Raw genomic sequence first — 23,396 nt, forward strand, 5'->3', positions numbered from 1 at the left:
CACAGGCTGCAGCTACTGTAGCCTTGGCTGGAGGCAAAAGCAATAGGGGAAGTTCACAGAACTCCAGGGCTGTGCCAATATGCAGAGACGAGCTTCACTACCTGGGTTTCCCTCCTACCCTGTGCTGTTGCCTAGGAACCCCAACTATCAGGTTGCCTCTGAGTAATGTCTACATTCCATTGGGGAGCAAAAACACATTAAAACAACTCAAGAGACAGCTTTTCCTCTCCAGATCAACTGGCCTACTCTCTGATGGTAGTGCCGGGTGCTAAGCAGCACATATTTGTCTATCTGAAAGCGGGTCTCTGCAGGTAACATCCATATCACATAGTTCTGGGCTTCCCAGTTAGAGAAGAACAGAGAACTACTGGAGAGAGTCCAGCAGAGGGCCACAAGGATGACTGAGTGGAGCATGTCTTTGATGAGGCAAGGCTGAGGGAAAGCCTGGGGAAGAGAAGACCGAGAGGCAATCTAATAAATGCATATAAATATCTACAAGGGGCGGAGGTGATAAGGATGGGACTGGGCTTTTCTCAATGGTGGCCAGTGGGGACAAACTGTAACACATGTTTCAGTTAAGGAGACTTTTTTTTGCTTTGAGGATGATAGAGCACTGGAATAGGCTGCCCCGAGAGGCTGAGGAGTCTCCTTCTCTAGAGACTTTCAAAACCCACCTGGACACGTTCCTGTGCCGTTTGGTCGAGGCATACCTGCATTAGCAGGGCAGTTGGGCTAAGTCACTTCCAACCGGGCCATTCTATGAAAAGCTACCACTGTAATTTGCCTTACTTAGCTTGCAATCAGCCTTTATGTTTCTTTCCTGTCCCTCAAAACAAACAAAACCAAAACCACACCAAAACTCCCAAACAAACAACTGAAAAACAGCCAAACAAGCAAAGGCATCTTTGCTCTTGAGTGATGGAGCAGTATGTGGCTGAGAGCCAGGAGAGGGGTCACGGGGACTTTCACTTCCTCTTTTTTCTGTAAACAGCATTGCCCTCCTAGTGTAGGGTTGTCCTCCTCCTGCCTAAATGGCTCTGGCTTGGGCAGCCTGGCAGTGATGGAGAAATAGGGTGTGAATTTGAAAGGAGAAAAAGCCTTGAGCCAAAACTGCTGTCTTCCCCTTTCTCTCCCCTGCCCGTGCAGCAGGGACAGCAGCTCCTGTTTGGTTGAAAGGTCCTGAGCAGGTGGCTGCTAGCACCTTTGCACAGGAGCCAGGGAGAAGATGCACATTTCCTAGAATCATGGAGTGCCAGGTTGAAAGAAACCCTAAGGTCATCTGGTCCAACCTTTCTAGGTGATAGTGTAATTTAAATGAGATGGCTTAGCACCTTGTCAAGCTGAGTATTTAAACTGAGCAGTGTAGGAGAATCCACTGCTTCTCTTGGGAGATTATTCCAACATCTACCTGTTCTCATTGTGAAAAAATTTCTTCTGTAAGCAAGGTTAGCAACTGGAAGAAAAGACAGGTTTATTAGAAATTTGGGAACCTTTGTCTTGAGAGCAATTACATTCATTAGTAGAAAGAGTTACAGGTGCCAGAGCAAGCTAGGAGCTGAATTCTGAGCAAGCCTGGCTGGGTGTACTAGTACAGGAGCTGTCCTTAGAATAAACAGCTCCTTTATTTTAAAAGAAAGTGAGATGAATACTTAGATGAAGATTCTGTCTAAACACTTTTTTGAGATGCCAGTTTCAGTAACTCCCTGAGACCAGGCAAACAACTTAGCAGAAATGCCATGAAGATTTAGTGTTGGCTTTCTTAATGTCTCTGCCTACAGCAGTGTGGAAGAAGGCTTCTTTAATTAAAGCTAAAAGGGATGTATAATCTAGAATAATACCTCCAGCCTTTTGTGTCAGTGGCATGGGGTTGCCTTTAGGTAAATATGTTGGTACAGAGCTCTCATGCTGTCTTCATCATAGACTTTTCCTGTGGTTCTTCATAATCATGTTGAGCAGATTTCCCCTCTCTCTTCGCTTTTGCTTCTCCATGACCTGCTCACAGCAAGCCAAGAAGGGCTGTCTTTATGCCACCATGAAGAGCACATGCAGTAGGTATGTCATTACTCCTCTCTGAAATCCTCCTAGTTTAAAATTCAGTTAAAAAGCAACCTTGTTTGGAGCTGCACATCCCGGTTTCACCTTGAATGTGGACCAAACTTAAAAGCTGGTTTTAATTTAGGGTGCCTACTGTATATCTGAGGCAGGTCAAGCACATTATGTTGTGCCAGCAGCTTGGACCACCTTGTAATCACTGCAATGGTGTGCTTCAGCATGGGACATGAATTTTAGTTACTGGGACTGGGTTCCCCTGAGCTTTGTAGCTTGTGTTATTATTCATACCTATGGAACCAACTGTAAAATACTCTCTGGCCTTCTCATCTCCACTCTGGTTTGCACCAATTAAAGCAGTGCAAGATGTGCAAAAAAGAGTCTCAAAGCAAACAGGACCTTGCACACAAGGACCCTGTCCTTTAGTTACAGCAAGGCAATTCCTCCTTAAATCTGGTCCAGTAGAGAGTCAAGCCCTAGAAGAGAGGAAATTGTGCTTGACAGATGCAATCATATGCAAATGGCTGTAGAAGAGGGGAAATTATCATCTACAAACATTGGGCAGAAATTCCATCTGCCGCAGCCTGAAGAAGGGCTCTTAATAAATTCTGAGACAGCAAAGTGACACACATCTTAATCAAGACTTAATCCGTGGAATTAATTCACTGCGCGTTTCTGCATAATTCCAAGAGTAATGCTAAAAGCCATGGCAATATCAGCAGCAGATGGACTCCCCCAACTCCATGCAAAGGTATTAAAGAAAACACAGCCCCTGTCACATCACTTCTTGTATATACACATGGCAGAAAGCAACAGGACAGTGCCCTGATGCTGCCAGGAGCTTACACAGCCAGCAGACATCAAAGGTCAGGTGGAGATGGAAACCAACCTCATGGCAAAGATGGAGCCCCTACCAGTTCTCTCCCACAGGAGAGGAGAAGTGATGTGCTGGTTTCCCTGGTCTGGGAAACCAGCACCAGGTCTCTTCATTAGATGCTGCTTTTTGAGAGCACTGATTTAGGCCAGTATTGAGTCAGACTCATTAGTGCCTGGGAAAGGCTGGGGATGGAGGTCAGGCAAAGGAGAGATCAGGGGAAACTGCTGGAGATTTTGTGAGCAAGATCTGCTGCAGAAACCAGGCAGACAACTGTTAGAAATGGCTTCCTGCCCTCTCTCTACGGCCTGGGAAGCATGCTGCAGGTATGGGTGTCAGCCTTGCCAAGGGGCCTGGCAGCAGCCCTGCTCAAATTGACAGGAGGTTTTAGACAGCTCTGAAAATACATTCTTAGTCACTGTCATCCATCTCCAAAGGAGGTGCAAGAGCTATGTGATTAATCTCTTGTTTATATGTGCAAACAGTCCGGACAAAATACTACTTTCAGCAGGCTCCCTTTCTGACATGCATAGATTTGAGGGGCCAGGCAGTCCACCAGCTAGAATCTAGTCTTCACAACTGACCTCCGCCTGCAGCTTAGAAGTTCCAAACATTTGATCCAAGCCCCTTTAAGCCTGGAGGTCCCAGATCCTGGCACAGTGCATCATCTGCTGTTGTGTTTTAGAGCGACAGGCTCCCTAGCAGGGAAGGTGAGGTGTTAGCTGAGATGACCAGAGTTTTAGGAGCTGCAGTGGTCCTCTCAAACTGGGCCAGCCTTCAGAACAGTATCACAGAGTCAGCTCAGTTTTATAAGGTGATGTGGCTGGGCTTGCAGCACTCAATGCTTCATGCCTGCGTCTTCATGAGGTGTGGAAAGAGATGGTAGTAGAGTCCCAGTGGTGAAAAGTGGCACTTCCAGCTTCCCAGCTGGGATGCTTTCAGCTGGGGAAGTTGCTTACAAGCACAGGATAGTCATTTCAGGGGACATGGGGAACCTTCATTGCAGGTGACCTAAGGATGGAAATAAGCTGTTGCTGCAGTCAAGGTCATTTGCAGGCACCCAAATGTTAATTTGGGCTCCAGTGGTCCTTACATGCCTTGAAAGAGTGCACTTGCACTGCCTGGGTCGCTGCTTATGCCAGTGACCATGCAGGCAGATGTGCTTTCCTTTAAATGCCATGCACAGGAGTGCTATTCTTCTAGAATATGTGCTTCTGGATCTGCATTAGTGCTCTCTGAGCAAGTTTACCTGAGCTTGACTGGTTTGTTGAGAAACAAGGGAAAAAGAGGAGGGAAACTGGTCAGTTAGGATGGGAGAGGTGGGATGTCTGGGGAAGGTGCTAACAGCCCTTGGCTGGCCCAGAACCACTTCCTCAGATCTCCATTACACAGCATGCTCCTGGCGTTGCTATTTCAGTCTGAATGTCACCTATAAATTGGAGGCTCTTTCTCTGAAGGCTGCAAATAGAAGTGTCACTAGATGACTTTTGATTTATAGGGAAGCTCAGCAGAAGGCCTGGAATGTTCATTTTCCAGCCAGAAAACTCTTAAGTGTTCAAGGATCACACTGGGATCCTTTGCTTTTCCTAGACATTCCATCAAGGGTTGGCAAGTCCCTCCTGGAGAGGGTGGGGAGAGGTCAAACACACAGATTTATCTCCCTAATCACCCTATGCCTGCTGCTTTTTCAGATTCCTCCTACTCTGCCACCCATCCCTGCCCCATGGATTTCAACCTGCTGGCAGACGCAGAAGCTCGCAGCCCAGACTTGTCTCTCTCGGACTCTGGAACTCCTCAACATGAGCACAGCTGCAAAGGGCAGGATCACAGTGGTGAGTACAAGTCTCAAGATGCAAGAGAACTGCCAACCTGTTCTTGTGGGCAGATATGAGTGGCCTGCAGTTTGCAGGAGGCAGCTGTGATGCATCTGGGGACAGAATGGGCTTCCTCTCATACCACAACCCAAATTGCTTAGATTGAAACTTCCATGCTATGGGTTAACCTTGGGCTGAAATTTCCAGGCTAAGGCAACCAAAATGAATTGAAATAGTGTCTTGCCCATGCTTTAACTGGAAAAGCCTTGTTGCCTTGGTGCAAGGCTCCACAATGGGCTGCTCCTGTCCAGGGAGGTGCCTCTGACCATTTCCAGAAGATGTACAACTCCCAGTCCTATTGCATTCTTTATCATGCTCTGAAGAAGAAACTTCACCATTTAAACCTGTTCAGAAGTCAGCTACCAAATGCTTTGGCAGGAGGATTTGACCCAATGATCTTCACAGGTCCCTTCCAACTTCCAGTGCTATGATTTCCTCTGGATTTTACATCTGTCTTCTGACTGCTCCATTCCTTGTTGCTCTGGATGTGGCCAGACAAATGCAAAGCTGCCTCTTGCTAATGCTATCATGAAGAGAGGTGAGAGCTGGAGACAGCCTGCTGCTCCCCATGTAAAGCCTCCAGACTCACCCACCTGTAAAAGCTAATAAGCATAATGTTGCAGATTAAAATTCCCCAAAGTATCATGAAGGGACTTGCACTGGGATAACTATGGGCAGAGAATCCACCCACTAGATTCCCCACTGCACACGTCCCTTAGTTGGGCACATCCCCAAGCTCAGTGGCTCCTTTTCAGCTGCTTTGGATGCACAGCAGTCATCTCCATTCAAGTGGCTTTCCTGATTGAACCCACCCTGGCATGCCACAGAACTGCCAATTTAGGAGCTGAGTTTTTTTTCCATTAGGCATGAGCAGCTAATTCCAGCTATGACTGCAGTCATTCATTGAGTGGGAGAACGTGCACGAGATATATTCCACAACCTATTTTGGGTTGACAATAAACACTGGGTGCCTGGCTACGTCACTCCCCGCTGTCTTAAACAACCTAGAAAGAAAATGGTTCTGGGAGGTAGCGTTTGCACTACCTGCATGAAGAGGCTGGCAGCTCCTACATTCACACCACAGAGGCTGATGACAGCCACACATCACTGGTGTCAGGCAGAGTGGAATGTACCACTGAGGTCTGCCCAAGATGGGGCAGGGCTGCGCTTCCTGCACTTGTTTGTCTTCAAGAGAATACCTTCCTGCTCGTCCCTGACTCTGCTTCCTTCACTCACAGAGTAAGAGATACCAAAGACGGAGCACAAACCTTGCTCATCTGGGCACAGTTCTTGGAGATCCCAAGTGTCTTCTGATGGTGTAGCATAGTTTGTGACACCCTTTTCTGTTATCACAGTATCACAGTATCACAGTATCACCAAGGTTGGAAGAGACCTCACAGATCATCAAGTCCAACCCTTTACCACAGTGCCCAAGGCTAGACCATGGCACCAAGTGCCACATCCAACCTTGCCTTGAACTGCCCCAGGGACGACGACTCCACCACCTCCCCGGGCAGCCCATTCCAGTGTCCAATGACTCTCTCAGTGAAGAACTTTCTCCTCACCTCGAGCCTAAATTGTTATGTTTCATCAGGCAGCACAAATCAGAGGGAGAGTGAGGATGAGGAGGGAAGAGGTTGAGGAACTGCTCTGCAGCTCCCTGTATTTTGCTTCTCAGAATGAATTCAGGGCACCCACAAGGTTTGTCCTTCCTGCAGTGTCCCTTGTTTCCTAGTATTGCTATGCTTTTGGTCCTCATTGCAATGCCCAAGGTCTGCACCATTTACAGAGGGCATTGTCTAAGGAAGAAACACAAATGAAGATGACACTCCCTATAAGCAATTCTCAGGAAGGTCCACAGGTAGCCAACATTCAAACAAGGAGGGCAGTAAGCGGAACATGTAGCTGCAGTGATTTTTACAGGTTCAAAGTCTGGATTCCTACATCTCCTTGGACTTCATAAGATTCGTGGGAATTTCTACACCAAAAGGGATTAAGAAGGTGAATGCCAAAGCAAGCAACTTGGTGAGCTTCTCCACCCAGACAGAGTGCATATGCTTCTGCTACTTCCATCTTCCTTCTCTCTCAGTCTAATTTCATCCTGCATGAAGAAGGGCAATCCCAAGCTGGAGCTCCTAGTCAGGGCACAGACTCCTGTCTGGCAGCAGCCCTTCTGGAAATATGCATTTGTCAGGGGCTCCTGCAGGATCATATCCACTGTATGTGTTGTACTCTTAATTAACCCAGACTTAGCAGGTGATCAAACAAATCAAATGTTGTACCTTCTTCTGTACTGAGCCATTCCTAATAACTATCTCAGACATAGTGGCATGTCTCCCTTTTCATTCTGTTTTAAGGATGGATAATGCAGGAATCTCCCTCTTCTAAGAGCAGCTTAGAGCACTGAGCTAGAGAAATCAGATTTATCTCCTTGGCAAGAAATTCTATTAAAAAGATCCACATAAGGAGTGTGCTTCCAAGAGTTCTTTGAATGTGGGATCCCCACATGAAGATACTCATGGCAATGAAGAGAGTACCATGAGACCACAGCCAACTCCTATGGTTCCACTTTTCAGATCCTCTGGCTTTGGTTGTGTAAGGAGTGCACGGGAAAAAAATATTGTGTAGGTACACCCTGGATAGAAACACAACCTGGTCCTAACACTGAGAACGGGAGACAGCACCTTCCTGCTCAACAGAACCAGCTTGCACTATGTTGTTATGAGCAATAGCCGTCTCACTCTCCTTGCCTTAGCTTTCCTGATGGTAGATAGCGTGAATTGTGCCACAGCAGCAGAGTTGGGGAGCCTGTGAGGAACCCACAGCACTTCAGTCAGTGTGAAGCGAAAGAAACCTTTTCTGAACAGACTTGGGCCTTCCTCCATGAAGAGTGAGTGCCTTTCCTGCAGCTGCTTTCTATAACTCCAGCATTGCTCTCCTTGGAGGAAGGCAGGCACAAGGAAGGTTTTCCCAGAAACAGCAGGGAGAGGTTTCTGATTTAACATACTACATAGATTGCCCAAGTGCTCAAATGTGATGTTTTCTTTTGGTAATATAAACTATGTAGCTATATTTGCATTTTGCCCATTTTCAGAGTACTGAGAGCCCTAGGAAAGGTTGTGGCATAGGGAAGTACCTGGCTGCCCAATTCCATCCGCAGCAGCCCAGAGATCAGCATTAAGGCCTCAATTTAATGTCTTGGAGGAGGCTGAGCTTTACTTTTCATTTGGATACCATTGTGAACACTGGAGAATTTAAAGATGTTCATTTAAGGGGCAACAAAATGAAAAAACACTGCCTCTAGGAGAGGGATCTCCAAGTGAAGAGGAGGGCAGTGGTAGAAGGATAGGGAGATGCTGTCATGGCAAAGTCTAAGAGAGGTCTTTTCCTACTTCTTAAAAATAAAAATACATACTCCTAAGTAAGACAGTAAAGGAGTAAATAGGAGGGATAAAAAATTGTGCTACTCATGTTTAGTTAATTGTTGTCACTGGCAGTTTTCCATTTTTCACCACTTGCCCATGAAGCCACCACTGGATCCCTTGCTGTGCTGTAAATGGCAATTTCCATTCCATTTTTCCAATAGGCAGAGAGTTTTGAGTAGGAAACTGACAGCATGACTAAGTGGCTATGACCCACCTTAACTGTGACAAATGAAAACTAGAGATCAGAAGTTTAGAAAATCCAGATCCAGTCACTTGGAAGCTGACATCCATTATAGTAGTTAAATAAAGGCAAGCTGTGCTGTATCAAGGGGCTGTTTGTTTTGGTGCAGAGTGGATGCTTATCCACATGGGTGAGGAAGACACCTGTGGGTGTGGCTGGAGCTGCTGGTGGCTGCGGTGGAGGGGGACCTCAATGAGCATATACTGGTTGCCTCAAGAATGGGCACCCCAAATGCATCCAAGTGCTCCAGTTAACCAAAGGATCTCTCCCACCTTTCTATTTCTTGCACAGACACTGAAAAGTCCCAGCAAAATCAGACAGATGACTCCAACACTGAAGAAGGCTCACTCAAGAAGAAGCAGCGAAGACAGAGGACACACTTCACCAGCCAGCAGCTCCAGGAGCTGGAAGCTACTTTCCAGAGAAACCGTTACCCAGACATGAGCACCAGGGAAGAGATTGCAGTCTGGACCAACCTAACAGAGGCACGAGTCCGGGTAGGACAGCAGCCCACCTTTCTTCCTAGGCCAAACCCTTGGGGGAGGAAGCAGACTGTGCTAAAAGCCACAGAGCTGTCCTCAAACCAAGGAAGGAATTAGGGGCATCAGGAAAATTTCCATCTTGAAAACACCTCACCAGTTCAACATCCGAGATTTGACACATCCACTCATACACACACACACAGAGCCTGTGCTGGTGGTACCTTCCCCACCCAGTTCCATCTTGCAGTCACACAGTGAGATACAAAGCCTGGGCTCTGCTCCAGATTGCCCCACCAGCTGAGTGCCCCAACCCAGCAGACCCTTTGCTTGCAGTGCCATCATTGCCCAGCCTTAGCCTTGCTGGAGGACAGTCTTTGGGGTTCCCAGACCACTATGCAGTCACAGGCATAATGTGGCAGCACTCCAGCTGGAATGAGAGCTTCTCTCTGCTACTAGAAATATGAGTTAGCAGCACTCTAAATAGCCTTCCAGCAGCTTCCATGCTCTAGGAAATTAGATTGTTTGAGTCCGTCCAACACTAACAGATTTTCCTCTTAGAAGACAGATGTCTAACACCCCACTTCCAACTGGTCCTGAGGTAAAGTCAGACTGATAGAGGTTATTTCCTTCACTCAACATCTCTCAAATCACATCTCCAAATACTTTGCTCTCAAATCACAGAATTCTGAGCCCTCCTCTGGGCTGTGGTCACGTGGGAATACATCAAGTATTTTCTCTCCTTTTCTCAATATAAAAGGTGTCCTTTTCTTGAGTGAGTTAGGTTATTCTGTGTGTTGCAAAATGGCAGTGGTTGGCTTTTGATCTAGGTGGTGATTCTTCCTGCAGTGTGACCCTGTAGCCCAGGCATTTTCCTGCAACCTTTTCCTGATGCTCAGCTTCCTGCATTGTGGGGAGCACCCTTGGCCCTTCAACAGCTCTTGCCTTGCTGGAGAAAGACACTGTGGCAAGGTCCTTTCCAGGAATCCCAGAGTAATTCCCATCCCTTCCCTGTCTCTGTTGCAGGTCTGGTTCAAAAACCGCAGAGCCAAGTGGAGGAAGCGAGAGAGGAACCAACAGGCCGAACTGTGCAAGAACAGCTTTGGAGCCCAGTTCAATGGACTGATGCAGCCTTATGACGACATGTATTCCAGCTATTCCTACAACAACTGGGCCACCAAGGGGCTCACCACCAGCCCACTCTCAGCCAAGAGCTTCCCATTCTTCAACTCCATGAATGTCAGTCCCCTCTCTTCCCAGCCCATGTTCTCCCCACCCAGCTCTATCGCCTCAATGACCATGCCTTCCTCCATGGTCCCTTCTGCGGTGACTGGAGTACCAGCCTCCAGCCTCAACAACCTGGGAAATATCAATAATCTGAACAGCCCGAGCCTCAACTCTGCTGTCTCATCTAGTGCCTGTCCTTATGCCTCAACAGCCAGCCCCTACATGTACAGGGACACGTGCAACTCCAGCCTGGCCAGTCTGCGGCTGAAGGCCAAGCAGCATGCTAACTTCACCTACCCAGCAGTGCAGACAGCTGCTTCCAATCTGAGCCCTTGCCAATATGCCGTTGACAGGCCTGTATGAAGGGCTGCACCTCCACCAACCAGGGACTTGACTTTAGCCTGAAACAAGGAGACCTTTAGCCCTACAACAGCGTTCGTCCTGCAGAGAATGGGAGTCAACACTAGACAGCAAGAGAGCAAGTGGTGAGCAGGCAGACGGACCTCTATGAAGATTTGTCTAACTATCGTATGGTGAATTTTGACTGTCTCTCCCCTCCTAAAACCCTTCCCCTGTTGCTCACCAAACCTCCTCCTTCATGATAAAGAAACCAAAGCAGTCTACTGGAAACAGGAGCCTTGACATGTGTGGCTCCTGACCTAGGGGCAGCAGAACCAAATGTGTTTCAGTCTGCCCCTCTGAGCCCCACAAGTGTGAGCTCCCAATATCCCCAGGACAGTATGGTCAGTCAGATGCCACCCTAGCAGGTAACAACCAGGGACAGGGCAATAAGGAGGCTGCCATTCAGGGCTTGGATGACTCCTTCTCCAGGCACATGTGTGAGATTTCATTTAAAGGCATCTTGTCCAATGACTTATCACACAGCCAGTAAGGAAAGCCTCATCTCAGTTGATTGGTCTCTCTTTTTATAGTGCGGATATATAAATGGACCTTCAGACTTGAAGCCTTTAGGAACAGGGAGTTGCAAGGATATAAAATATGTGTGTGTATATATATATATGTATATTATATATATGCAAATACATATGTAGACACTAAAATATGTTTTTTTGTTTTGTACATGAAATAACTTACAAAGTAGACCTTAAAAGCAAAAAACTCATAAACCAAGCACATCCAGTGAGGTGGCATCCTGCCTGTCACACTTTACTGCTTCAGTCATTTCCAGTCAGACAGGAACACCTTTGCCAGTGTACACCCACAGCATCTCCTTTTGCAACAATCAGCTCCCCCTTGCACATCTCTTTCCCTTCTCTTCCCTTCTCCAAATCTCGTTCCCAAAAAAGAATAAAGTAAAAGTTGGCACAATCCCTCTAAGGCTTCTGCCTGTCTGGTTATTGAGAGCATATTGAGAAATCAAGCATCAGCAGCTCAGGCAGAAGTGAACATCCTTCGATGCCAACACTCAAGGTAGTCTATGTCTGAACAGGGATCTGAAGCGTGGGGGAGCCATCATTTTTCTTCACTTAACAAATCAAACACCTGGATTCTCAGGACAGCAAAAGCCCACAGGCATAGTGTGACAGGGAAAACAAGCCCCCTTCCTGCTCACTTGTCAGCATGCACTTGCTGTGGCAGGAAGGTCAAGCTTCTGTTAACTCAGGCTTTCCCATCTTGCTGAATGGGGCCAATGCTTTTGGATTTCCAGCAGCCCAGAGCAGGGGAGCCTTTCCAAGCACTCCCACTCTCAACAGTGGTCCCCAGAGGAGAAGCCAGCTGCAGCAGTCTGTCCTACAGGCACTTTCTGGTGGAAAAGCTGTAAAACAGAGGTAGCTCTCCTGATGTGTACATGCATTAAGGGGACATCTACTTCTGCCAATGCAGAGGGGTGCAGCAGATCCTGCAAGGGCCTAAGGAAGTCCTGCAGGTAAGCAGGACATCACTACCTAGTGCAGCTCCCTTTTCCTTCATCAGGCACATGGTCCAAGGGGAAAGCCCAATCCAAATATTTTGTTTTCTCTTAGAAAAAATAGTAAACAAACCACATTACCACAAAAATCTACCTTACTTGGGTGAATGGAACAGGCAAACTTGGCATAAACAATTTTTCTGCAATGTTCTTAGCATGCAGAGGGAAAGCAAGTTCTTTGCTAAGAACAGACCCTCACTAAGTCACAGTAAGAAGTCTCACAAGCAAAACATATGACCCACTCAGTCTTTGCTAAAGCCTATTCCACAGGGAGCAGCTGCTGCTGAAGGTATTGGTAAGCAGATGCTGAAAACAGTCACAGGTGTCAGCCCAACTTCACTGTAACAAAATTATTCTTTGCTCCAAGCTAATCCAAAACAAAGGAGCCAAGTCACCCTGCACTGAAGCAGCTACCACTGGAAGCACAAACCTATCTACAACATACACTCAAAGATCAAGTGTAAACATCTAAACCAGCACTTCTAAGACAAAGCCTCCATCCAGCAGCCTTCCCACCAAACACATAGTTCATCTTGGTACTACTGTGCTTAACTCCTTTCTCCATCATGGCTCTTTACCATAAGGGAAGAAAGAAGGACCCAAGCTCCTCTCTGCTATCCTCTTCTCCACTGGGCATGGCTTACAGCTGAGCTCAACTCCTCTCCCTGATAACCCAGGCCAGGGGGTGCCACAATCCTCTACTCCTCTTTCATGAAAGAGCGGAGCTCTTCAAACACATGGTACTTCCCTACACCTTTTCTGCTCACCCTGCTCCTCCACCTGGCACTGATCTTAAGCACAGCTCAGAACATGGCAAAGCCAGAAAAGGAATCTCTCATGAAGACATGGCTTTGTTTGAATTAAAAAATGAAGGGAGACCCAGCTTTCCTTTAACTTGGGTGATGTGTCTGTGGAGAGAATGCAAATTCTCCCTTCTCCCCAGCTGAAGCTAAAAGCAACATGAGCTCCTCATTCCCTTCTAACCTGTTCTAGCAGCTGCTCTTTGCTTTGAGCAGTTTTTGTGCAGCTTTGGTTGTTCTCCGTGTTGCTATGATGCTTGTGAAGATGCTCTACTTGTCTCCCAGAAAAGATGAGACTCAGCTGGGGGTAGGTTGCTGCTGACTGTTGCAGCATTCAGATGATGAAAGATATAGCCAAATACACAAAGCAGAAGGCCAAATTCAGTACATGGTTCTCATGATTTGAGATAGTGGGAAATAGTCAAGACATAGTTTAGGTGCTGTTTTTTCAGACTGAGGTTTTCCATACAGGCATTTCAGTTAATGTTACACCAGATCATTCTTATTTCTGAGCAGGACAGACTCACTCAGTACCCGCATGAGGCAACTGATGCATGCAAGTGTGTGGCCAGTGGCTCTGCAGGCTGGCTAAGTAGGTTCAAGTTTCTCCTTTTCAATCCTATACCAAGAAGATGGCGAGGTCTGTTTCTACAGTCAGAGGTATTGCCTCATGAAGGATCTAAATCAGATGGCAAACCACACACCAGCTCTGAACTGAGACTGCTTTGTACAATGCAACCAAATAATGGACACAACCCCAGGAAAGCCTAAAAATCTGCAGACACGAGAGGTGGACAACAGTAAATAATGAAGTGAGGAAGTGGGAAGCAGAGACTTCTGGGAAAGGTCCTCTACTTTTTAAATGCTACGTACCTTCCTGATGCAGCTGAGCCAATACAGCCTCCCACATCCGGCTCCCTCCCCATGGGGCCAGGACAGGATATCATGCTCTTTGGTCCAGCACAAATACAGCAGGTGTCCTACCGATCTTCTTCAGGACATAGCTCTCTCACAAATCCCCAGTACCTCCCTAGCTGTATCTCCTTGGTACTGCAACCCAAGCAGGTGATTTTTAGCAGATGATTTTAAAGACCGGTTAGGCCATTAGCTTTGTCACTGGATACTTTCCAATCTGCAGATTTAGCAAGTGTACCTCCTCCTCCATCATCCAGGTCATTACTGGGAATGCTGAGTAAAACCAGGACCAGAACAGATGTCCCTGAACTTTACTCAACAGGCCTCTTCCCTTTCTACAGTGAACTGTAGATAACACTATGAGTACAATTATCTAATTAGTTTTGTACCTACGCAACATCTCATCTACACCATTCTTAAGAACCACTTAAATAGCAGTCAAGGCTCTTCTTTGCCATGCCCTTACCTTGCTATAGAGGAAAATTAAATTCTGTTGACCAGATTCTATTCTTGACAGGTCTATTTGTCACCTGCTCATCTTCACTTCTTACAAGTAGTGAGATTATTTGTTCCAGTATTTTGGGGGTGGTGGGTGGGTGAGTGGATTTAAATACCAGGAGTTCCTGACTTCTGTCCCTAGTCTCCCTTTTGAAGGAAAGGTACAAAACTTGCATTTTACTGTAGTTCTCACAGATAAGAACAAATATTTCTGGGATTGCTTTGTACGAAGATCACCACATCTGAAAAATTCCCATGTATTTAAATACTATTTTACTTGCACTTTCCTTATGCAAGGCCAGGCTTTCAGCTGCTATCATAAGCATGGCTTGTGTAATCCTTTTCCCCATAGCTGTCTTTATGTGAAGGCTAATGAGAAGTGCACCAAACAGTTGGGTTTTCTCAGTGGCTGCCATCAGTGTTTACCCTTTCTGCTGAAAAGCAGCACAACACTGTCCTTGATTACTCTCTTATGGTTAATACAACAAAGACATTTGCTCTTTCTTGCTGCATGATAGCTTTTACTATCATCTCTCATTAGAGCTCCAAGCTACAGACTGAGATTTGCAGCAAGTAACACAACATGTGTGGCGTGGTCAACACACTGGAGGGAAGGGATGCCATCCAGAGAGACTTTTCTGGGCTTGGGAGGTGGGCCAGTGCAAATCTTATGAAGTTCAACAAAGCCAAGTGCAAGGTCCTACACCTGGGTTGCAGCAATCCCAAACATGGATGAAGACTGGTCAGTAAATGGATTGAGAGCAGCCCAGTAGAAGAGAGAGACTTATGAGTGTTGGTGGGTGAAAAAACTGTGAGTCAGCACAGAAAGCCAATCGCATCCTGGCCTGCATCAAGGAAAGTGTTCTCAGCAGGCTGAGGAAGGTGATTCTGCTTTTTTTCCTCTAGTGAGACCTCACCTGGCGTACTGTGTCCAGCCTGAGGACCCCCAAGCTCAAGAAAACCATGAAACTGCTTGATTAGGCTCAGAGGAAGGCCACAGACATAGTCAGGGGGCTGTCACCTGTGAAGTTAGGCTAAGAGAGTTGGGGTTGTTCAGTGTAGAGAGGAGAAGGCTCTCCAGTACTTAAAAGGGGCCTACTGGAAAGATGAGGAGGGATTCTTTACCAGACAGTAATGGTTTTAAACTTTCGAAGAAGAGTAGATTTAGATTAGTTCTAAGCAACACATTTCCTCACCATGGGAATGGTGAGGCACTGGAAGAGGCTGGTACAGGTTACTCAGAGAAGTTGTGGGTGCCCCCTCGCTGGAATTGTTCACAGTCACGTTGCATGGTGCTTTGAGCGACCTACCCTAGGTAACCATGTCCTTGCTCATGGCAGGGATGTTGGAACTGAGTGATCTTTAAGGTCCTTTCCAGCCCAAATCATTCTGTGATGTGAATATCCAAACGCCTGCTGGAGAAATTAAAACGTGGGCTGATGTAGATAGATGGCTGTGGACTCAGCTTCTGCCTTGATTGCCTTTCAAGCCTTGGTTATGTCAGGCACGGGAGACGCCGCAGCTGGCCTCGCCGGCTTGGGCCCACAAAGGCGCTGGGGCCAGCGCCCCTCGCTGGGCGGGAGGAGCGAGTCCACGGCGGGAACAGGGAGAGCGGTGGTGCCACCTAGCGGCTGAGAGCACACAGGGCAGGTGGTGGCTGCGCCGGCAGCAATGCTTGGGCAACGCGGGGCACTCCCAACCGCGCCCGGAGGACGGGAAAAGCCTTCGGGCAAATTCTTCTCCTCTCCTAGTCCCCGACGGCACTCCAGCCCTGCTTCACCGCTTCTTACAGCCTGGGCCTTCGTCTCCTCCTGCCTCTCAGGTCTTCCTCTCTGCAGCGTGTCCCCTGCTCCGCCTGTGCAGGGCTGAGTGAGGCAGTGCTGGCAAAGCAAGGGCAGTGGGGCAGCTGACCTCATTCCACAGAGCACCACCTCTGAAGTACCAAAAGCACGTCAGGCAATTCAGGCAGGAAAGAGCAACTGTGGACCCACGTCGCTTCTTCAGTGCTCTTGTAGGTGCAGGGATGCCTGGTGCCGCTGAGGGAGCTGCTGAAACAGCTGCAGGTGTGTGTGTGAGGAGGGAGCCAGTGACTGACTCACCAGGACCACAGCTGACAGAGAAAGTGCCCCAAATAGTGCCATGCAAGAGAGAGGTCACCCCACAGCTCCCACGTGTTCACCATCACTTTGTCTCTAATAAGAGCTCCCAAAGGTGCAGGTCACTTTATTCCTCTTCCCCAAACATCATCACCTCAGCTCCTGCATTTCACAAAGCCAGGGAAGGTGCTGCTCTGCTCCTACCCACCACACTGGGGAGTCTAGAGCAGAGGCCCTGCTCATCCACGTAGTCTGCACAGGGCACTGGCTTCTGCTATCTGCTAGGGTTGGAAGTGCATCCTGCTGCTCACAGCTCTGAGGCAGCTTTCCAGCCCCCTGCCTTGAGAGGCCAAACCCCATTTTCACCAGGTAGGAGCCAGCATCTACTCAGAAGCTTAGATACTAGGGTCATCCTGGCCAGACTCAGGCTTCAAGGCTCACTGTCGCTTTGTCAAGCCTTTGTGCAGCCCACAGACTTGGTTGGGATGGTTTAAAGAATGCTGTTTTTTAGATCTTACTCTCATTTCTAGTTTCTTGGTGACAAGCAAAGGAGCTCAGGCAGAAGTACCAGAGGTTGGCTGCAGAAAGGCGAAGAACTCAGGGACAGACCCTGCCAGGTATCTTGCTGTTACTAGTCCTCAGGAAGAGACAGGATCTAGACAGAGAATGCAACACTTTTCTCGTGGTTTAGAATTAAGGCAGTCTATTAAAAAGGCATCAAATAATTCAGTACATAAGTGACAGCATTTATTAGTCACTTTTACACACCACACAGAGGCAGAGGCATCCTGAGAGGAACTGGCTCTGGGACCCTTCTGCCACCAGGCCACAGGGTTGGCTCTGGCCTGGGACCATAGACCAGACCTCACACACTCCTCAGGAGACATCAAGCCCCTGCTCAGCTCCCAGAGTCTGAGGCAGTAGATAGCCAGGTTAAACAGGTTGTTTAACACCATGCAAGGGGCATACTCAGTATACGAGAGGAAAGGCACTGAGGCACAGAGGTGGAAGAAAGGACTTGTGCAAGGCTAAGATACAAACGTGTGGTAAGGTTGGTTCCAGGACACTTGAGTGCCTTGGCCCATATCCTGCCTTCCTAGTACCAGCATACATAGGCAGAGCAGAATCCTTATCATAGCCCAGGACATAACTGAGAAGGGCACCAGATGAAGTAGGTTCCTTCTTTCCCTACATTAGCCAAATGAGCCTAAATCCAAGTAGCATTGTATTGGCCAGAAGCAGGCGCTGATTTGAAGGGGAAGAACAGCTCTGGTTGAGGTTTACAAGTGTCATTCCAGGATGAAAAAGACATTCCCAATTCTCATCCCTGCATGACTTTAAAAAAGTATCAGGAATTTTCCAGTTTGGTGCTGCTTCCACTAGCAACATATTTGAGGTGTTCCACACACAGATTAGCCACAGACTGGGCTCTGATGTTCCCTGGAATTGGGGACCACAGAGTGTGCAGTACTATTTTGAGAGGGATTTCCCTACTTTTTCCCCAAGGAGATACTTGCCACATGTAGGATGATCCAAGCAGAAAGGAGATGAGGCAAAAAGAGAAAAGAAAGCAGAATCAAAGCCCTGAGACCTCCAGATCCCAGCCACCTCCCCTCTCCTCTTGCTGTTAGCCTCCAACCATCTGCATGTCAATCTGGCATGCTGCTCACTGTGAAGCAGACACACCAAAGGCCAATGCACAAGTTCATATGAAGGCTGCTATCCAGAGTGACCTCCTAACCCCCACCAGAGCCATCAGGCACCTGAGCTCCAGAAAAGTTGAAAGTACTTCCTTTGCTTCTCCACTCCCTCCACCCCAGAATCTTCTTCCCTCCCTGCTTTTATTCCCTCTTTGATTTTTGGGTGGTCCTCAGATAAGTGTGAAAGAAGTAGTTACAGAAGAGCACTAGGAAACTGACATACAGAACAGATGTAAGGAAAACAATTGTCCAGGTTGTGTGGCAGGCCTTATCCTCTATCCAGAAGATGATCAAGATGTTCATTATTACATATACCAGCATCTGCAGCACCTGTGAAATGGTGATTGCCATGGCAATGGAGCGGGGTACCCGGAAGCCTGCAGCTCGCACAGTGTAGTACAAGTACATGATAGCATGGATACTGAAGTTCAAGGCTGCAGGCCAGCCAATGCCAGCTACCATATCCTTATAGCCATACCAGGTGACAATCAGTGTGGTAGAGTGGTGGTACCAGTTGAGGAAGATAAGCTTCTTTTTCCGGAGAACGATGAACATTGTATCACCTTTGGTTGTGGGAGAGGTGCATCATCAGTCAGGTAAAAGCACAACAGTTTCACAATTTTTCATGTGAGGCAGAGCAAGCAAGCTGCAATGCTGAAGCTATTTAGCAGCTTGGTCCCAGCAAAACTTAGGTTCCCACTGGAATTGTCTGTGTCATTAAAGCCCATGTAGGCATCTGCCTCCTGGCATGTTGGTGGTACATGAGCCGCTTGCTCCAGCCTTACGTACCTAACATTCCCTACATAGCATTTCAGATCAGCTCTTCTGTACTTTCTTTGGATGGAAGCTGGTTGGAAGGCACAGCCCTCCCTTGCCTGCCTGCCACCTTCATCCTAGTGCAGAATTGCCTAGTCCAGGCATTAGCCTGAGGATCAAACAGGGCAGTAACATCAGGCTGCAACCCTGTAGAGCACAGGCATGTTTTTTAGTTGAGCAACAGGGAGTCAGAAAATGAGTGACATGTGCAAGGCTAGACAGCCCTGTTCTCCAGATAACACTTGGACAGAGACCTGTAAAAAAACCCACCTCCTCATAAAACCACAGAAGTTATGAACAGGTGGGATAAGGAGAAGTTTCAGACTCACCTGGTTCCAGGAGTTTACTCAGCACAAATAAATAAATCCAAAGCTTGGAGATGGGGTGCACATAAAAAGATTGACTACACACTGATTGCTTAAGTCCCTTGGTAGACAGGATCAAGGCCATTTGCTTCCAGATCCGAAGAGCCCCAATGGCACTGCAAGGAAACCAGAGTAGAGCTGAACTCTATGCCCAGGGCCTCACCCAAGCCTCCAGCAGCTTTGCACTCAAAAATACTCTGCTAACTCCATCTTAATGCCCAAGAAAGTTTTAGAGACATCTAAAGAAACTGTTGTCATCTTAGATTTTCAAGCAGGTTTCAGCCCCCTGTTTGCTGGGCATGGGTTTGTCCAAGACCTCTTGGCCAGCCTTCCAAACATACATTTCTGCAAGGCAGAGCAGGGAAATGCTGCTGCTCATGCCAGAACAACAGTAAGACACAAGAATTAAGTAGACTGTGAGCCACCAGCATGGTTCTTCAGTTTGCAAGGTTCCATGCAGCAGCTCCTGGAGGATGGCAGCAGCCAAGGTCTGAGCAGTGAAGAATGCTCCCTCCTTAAATCCTCCGCTCCCACTGTTTGAAGAAGCGTTCAAGAGTTACAACTGCCATGTCTGGTCAGAGAAGGGTGACAATTGTCTTGGTGTCCCGTGTCCCATGTCCTGACAGTGGCCAACAGTGCACGCCCAGGGTACATTTACAGCATCCTGTGGCAGGAGGCTCCTCCAGCTTATGAGAAGAAGCACCCCTTTTCCTTTGTTATCAGTCTATACATTTCATTTGCATGATCTTGTCTCCAAGAATGATCATCTCTTGATCCCATCATGTTTCCACAACTTGTGGTTTTTCAGACCACAGCTTGGCCTATCCTCACAGTGGGCAACCAGCACCTCTTAGACGTGGCCAAAGCCAGCTTGTGTGCATAGACAGAGACAGTCCTCTGGAGTTGCAGAGGTAGCAGTCTAGTTTTCCTCTCTCACACCAAACATGCTGAAAAGGTGTGGAGATGAGTGGAATGTTGGAAAATTTACATCTGCTTGTTTAATTACAGAGCATGAGATGAATCATTCTCATGGTCACTGCAGGAAACCAGTACAGTAAGTCTGGATAGTTTGAAAATAAGGTATTTTAGGCTGATCTTCGTATCCTGTGTGGCTGGGGAAAAAAAAATATCAGAGCTAGAACTTGGCAACAGTACCAGGCTGTTCTTAAAAGATATCTGTAAAAAATGGGCAGCAGTATATATCTGCCTTTATACCTTCATTCTCTTGCCACTGAAACTACTCACACCTTTTTGTTCTTTTTTATGAAAGCATATGCTCCAGAAGACAAACCAAGGGCTGGTGATTGTCAGCAACTTTAACACATTCAACCAGTTTATGCTTCTAGCCACAGAGGACCTCCCAGCCTCTTTCATGCTCTTAGGATTTACAATGAGAAGGGTGCTTCTGTGAGTATACTAGAATTTTTCCCACCTCTACACAATATGATTAGAAAAAAAAATAGGGGAAAAATCCACTCATCTACATTTTAAAAAGTAACAGACCTCAAATCAAACCTATAGTTGTCAGGCACCCTGTGGAGTGAAGATCTCTGTTCTTGCAGACTTCACACTCAAATCTAGCCACTAATGATATTCAAGCACAGTCCTCCTAATTCCTTTTGGAACTATTCTGACTTGCTGAAGTATTTCTGGTGAAGAACCAACAACCTATATGAGCACTTCAATTTTCCTATAGGATGGGACATCTAAGGGAAAAAGAAACCCCCACATTTATTTCTCTAATGACATATTGCATACCCAAGACTTCCCATGAATCAAGTTCTTAGGAAAGGTCTACAGCTGTCCCCGACTTCAACAAAAGCTCTCACCTGAACAAGCCCAAACTGAAGGACCACAGGATCAGTGGTGTACGCAGCTGGTAGCCTCTCCGTTTTTTCATGAAATGCTGGATTCCAAAGACCAGCATCAGATAAGCCACAGCAAAAAATACAGACTTGTGCCTGTAAGGCAGAGGAGAGGGAGTATTCAGGGAAACCTCAGACTGTCCTGTTTCCAGTTGAAATCCCGTAGCCCCAGCAGAGTGCTCCAACCAGGCAAAAAAGACCTCCCATTCTCTTGTTAAGCCTGGGCTTCATCACAAGAAGCCCACCCTGACAGTGAGTGGAACTGGAGAGGAAAATCTCTGGGGCATGCTGAAAATAAAGTGAGTTGGTACATTGTGAAGATTTCCACAGAACCTTGATGGGGCAAGATGTGACCTATTAACCTGCGAGAAGGATCATGAGCAAACAGGGCAATGCAGTCAGACATGTGAGTCTACAGGCAGGGGATGCTTTAAATAGGCCAATTGCACCAGAAAGCTAGCGGCTCAAGTGCTATGTGTTAAGTCCTACTCCTCTGCAAGGCTTCATGGCATCATGACTCTGTTTACCAGTGCCAGGGCTGCTCCTTGCCACATTGCAGCCTCCCTACATGCTGCAGCATGGCTCCAACAGAAAAATAAAGCTAGAGGCCCGAGGGCCGCTTGCTGTGTCCTACTCCTTAGCAAAGCTTCAGGGCAGCACGGCTCTGTTTACTAGTGCCAGGGCTCCTCCTTGCCACATTGCAGCCTCCCTCCACGTTGCAGCACGACTTCAACAACCATTTGCTCAGACCCGTATGCAACCACAGCCGTTCCCGTGCAGCCAGAGCCCTACGACCTCTTCTTCCTAGAGACTGAGGAGTTCGTACCTGTTGCACAAGAAACAGCAGGAGCCCACGGGGCTACTGGGGATGCGGGATGCAGCAGAAGTGCAACATCTTCTCTTACCAGTTTTCTCGCATCCATTCTCTAGCTTCCCTCTCGTTGAAGTTCCTCTCAAAGTCGTACTCCCCCAGTGGCTGCAGTTCCGACGGGTCTAAGCTCAGCTCCATATCGAGCATCCTCGGGAGCGCGCCGAAGCTGCCGCTCCTCTGCCCTCACCGGCTGACATACCCACGGCGCTGCGCTCCACCCCGGTACCGCAACTGGGAGGCGGGACTGGGAGCCTCCCTCTCCTTGAAACATACAAAGAGCAGAAACAGTCAGCAGAGGTGAGGCCATCAGCATCCTCCGAGATACCTATCTTGCCTGGTAAAGCAGGGCTTTCTCTTTGACGGGCCGAAAACTCTCCTGAGCAACCCAGATACAGCGACGACATTCTATTATCCTCTTTCCATGCAGAACACACCTGCCTGAGCTCCGAGCTCTTAGCGGGCTGCATGCAGTTAGCTGCCAACTCCAGCACCTTCTCACTAGCACTGTTCTCAGAACCACTGTTGGGCTTAGGATGGTTTAGACATCCAAGTGATTTGCAATGAAACAGCGGAGCTTATTTCCACATGTTACAGCTAGCCACACAGAGCTCAGCTGCTGCAGGTGAGGAGGCAGAGCCCCAGCAACACTTCGCACACAACCATTCTCATTCAAGAACATCAGGGCTGCATTCTTGAATCAGTGCGAGAGGAGGACTTTACCTTTCTGTCCTCCAGGTTACTGGGGAGTGGAAGGCTCAATGCTTCAATCTGAGCTCATGTTGGCTAGGTAGGACCTGAAAGAGAAAAGACAGTTTCCTAAGGATCATGATATAAGACTGAATGCTCCTGGAGAGAGGCAGTTTCCTGTTAGATTGCTTCTACTGCATTCCAGAAATAAATCTTGTTCACAGTAGCCCCAAATGTTCATCTAAAGGTCAAATTGCTATTTGCATCAAGAGTTTCAGTTTTCAGGTAAAAGTTCACTTTGTGTGGAGGAAGGACACTTAGAGATGTAAGAAGAAAGCCTACAGAGAATGGAACAAGGACAGGTAATATGGGACATGCAGCCAAAGGTCAGGTTAGGAAAGATAAAACACAGCTAGAATTGAATCTGGCTAGGGACATAAAGGGGAATTTCTTCAGGTATGTTAGTGAGAAAAGGAGGACTAGGGAGAATGTAGGACCCTTGCAGAAGGGAAATGGAGAACCCGTAACAAAAGATATAGATAAGGCTGAGGTGCTCAATGACTTCTTTGCCTCAGTCTTCAATGGCAGGGGCTGCAACGATGTCCGAGTCCCAGAGGGTAAAAGAAAGGACTGGCAGAAGGAAGATCTGCCCACTATAATTGAAGACCATGTTCATGAGCACCT

At 47.5% G+C, this 23,396-nt stretch overlaps 2 protein-coding genes across 3 annotated transcripts; one reads left to right on the forward strand and one right to left on the reverse strand.

Annotated features, from left to right (window-relative positions):
- The first annotated feature begins 4,646 nt into the window (after positions 1-4,646).
- Positions 4,647-11,488, forward strand: PITX3 (paired like homeodomain 3). Its single transcript, XM_064144836.1, has 3 exons — positions 4,647-4,755; positions 8,755-8,960; positions 9,969-11,488. The coding sequence occupies exons 1-3, from the start codon at positions 4,647-4,649 to the stop codon at positions 10,530-10,532; spliced, it is 879 nt and encodes a 292-aa protein (XP_064000906.1). The 3' UTR covers positions 10,533-11,488.
- A 6,481-nt stretch (positions 11,489-17,969) lies between these two features.
- On the reverse strand, positions 17,970-22,212 carry ELOVL3 (ELOVL fatty acid elongase 3). Of its 2 annotated transcripts, none has more exons than XM_064145641.1 (4): positions 22,060-22,212; positions 21,119-21,250; positions 19,254-19,405; positions 17,970-18,671 (listed from the first exon to the last, which is right to left on the reverse strand). In XM_064145641.1, exons 1-4 carry the CDS (start codon positions 22,170-22,172, stop codon positions 18,250-18,252), a joined length of 819 nt encoding a protein of 272 aa, XP_064001711.1. In that variant the 5' UTR covers positions 22,173-22,212; the 3' UTR covers positions 17,970-18,249. The 2 variants fall into 2 exon arrangements, with proteins under 2 accessions (XP_064001711.1, XP_064001712.1); XM_064145642.1 differs by having other exon boundaries at positions 21,981-22,063.
- Positions 22,213-23,396: the final 1,184 nt, after the last annotated feature.

The sequence above is a fragment of the Pogoniulus pusillus genome, chromosome 6 (genome assembly GCF_015220805.1).
Source record: "Pogoniulus pusillus isolate bPogPus1 chromosome 6, bPogPus1.pri, whole genome shotgun sequence".
Classification (NCBI taxonomy): Eukaryota; Metazoa; Chordata; class Aves; order Piciformes; family Lybiidae; genus Pogoniulus; species Pogoniulus pusillus.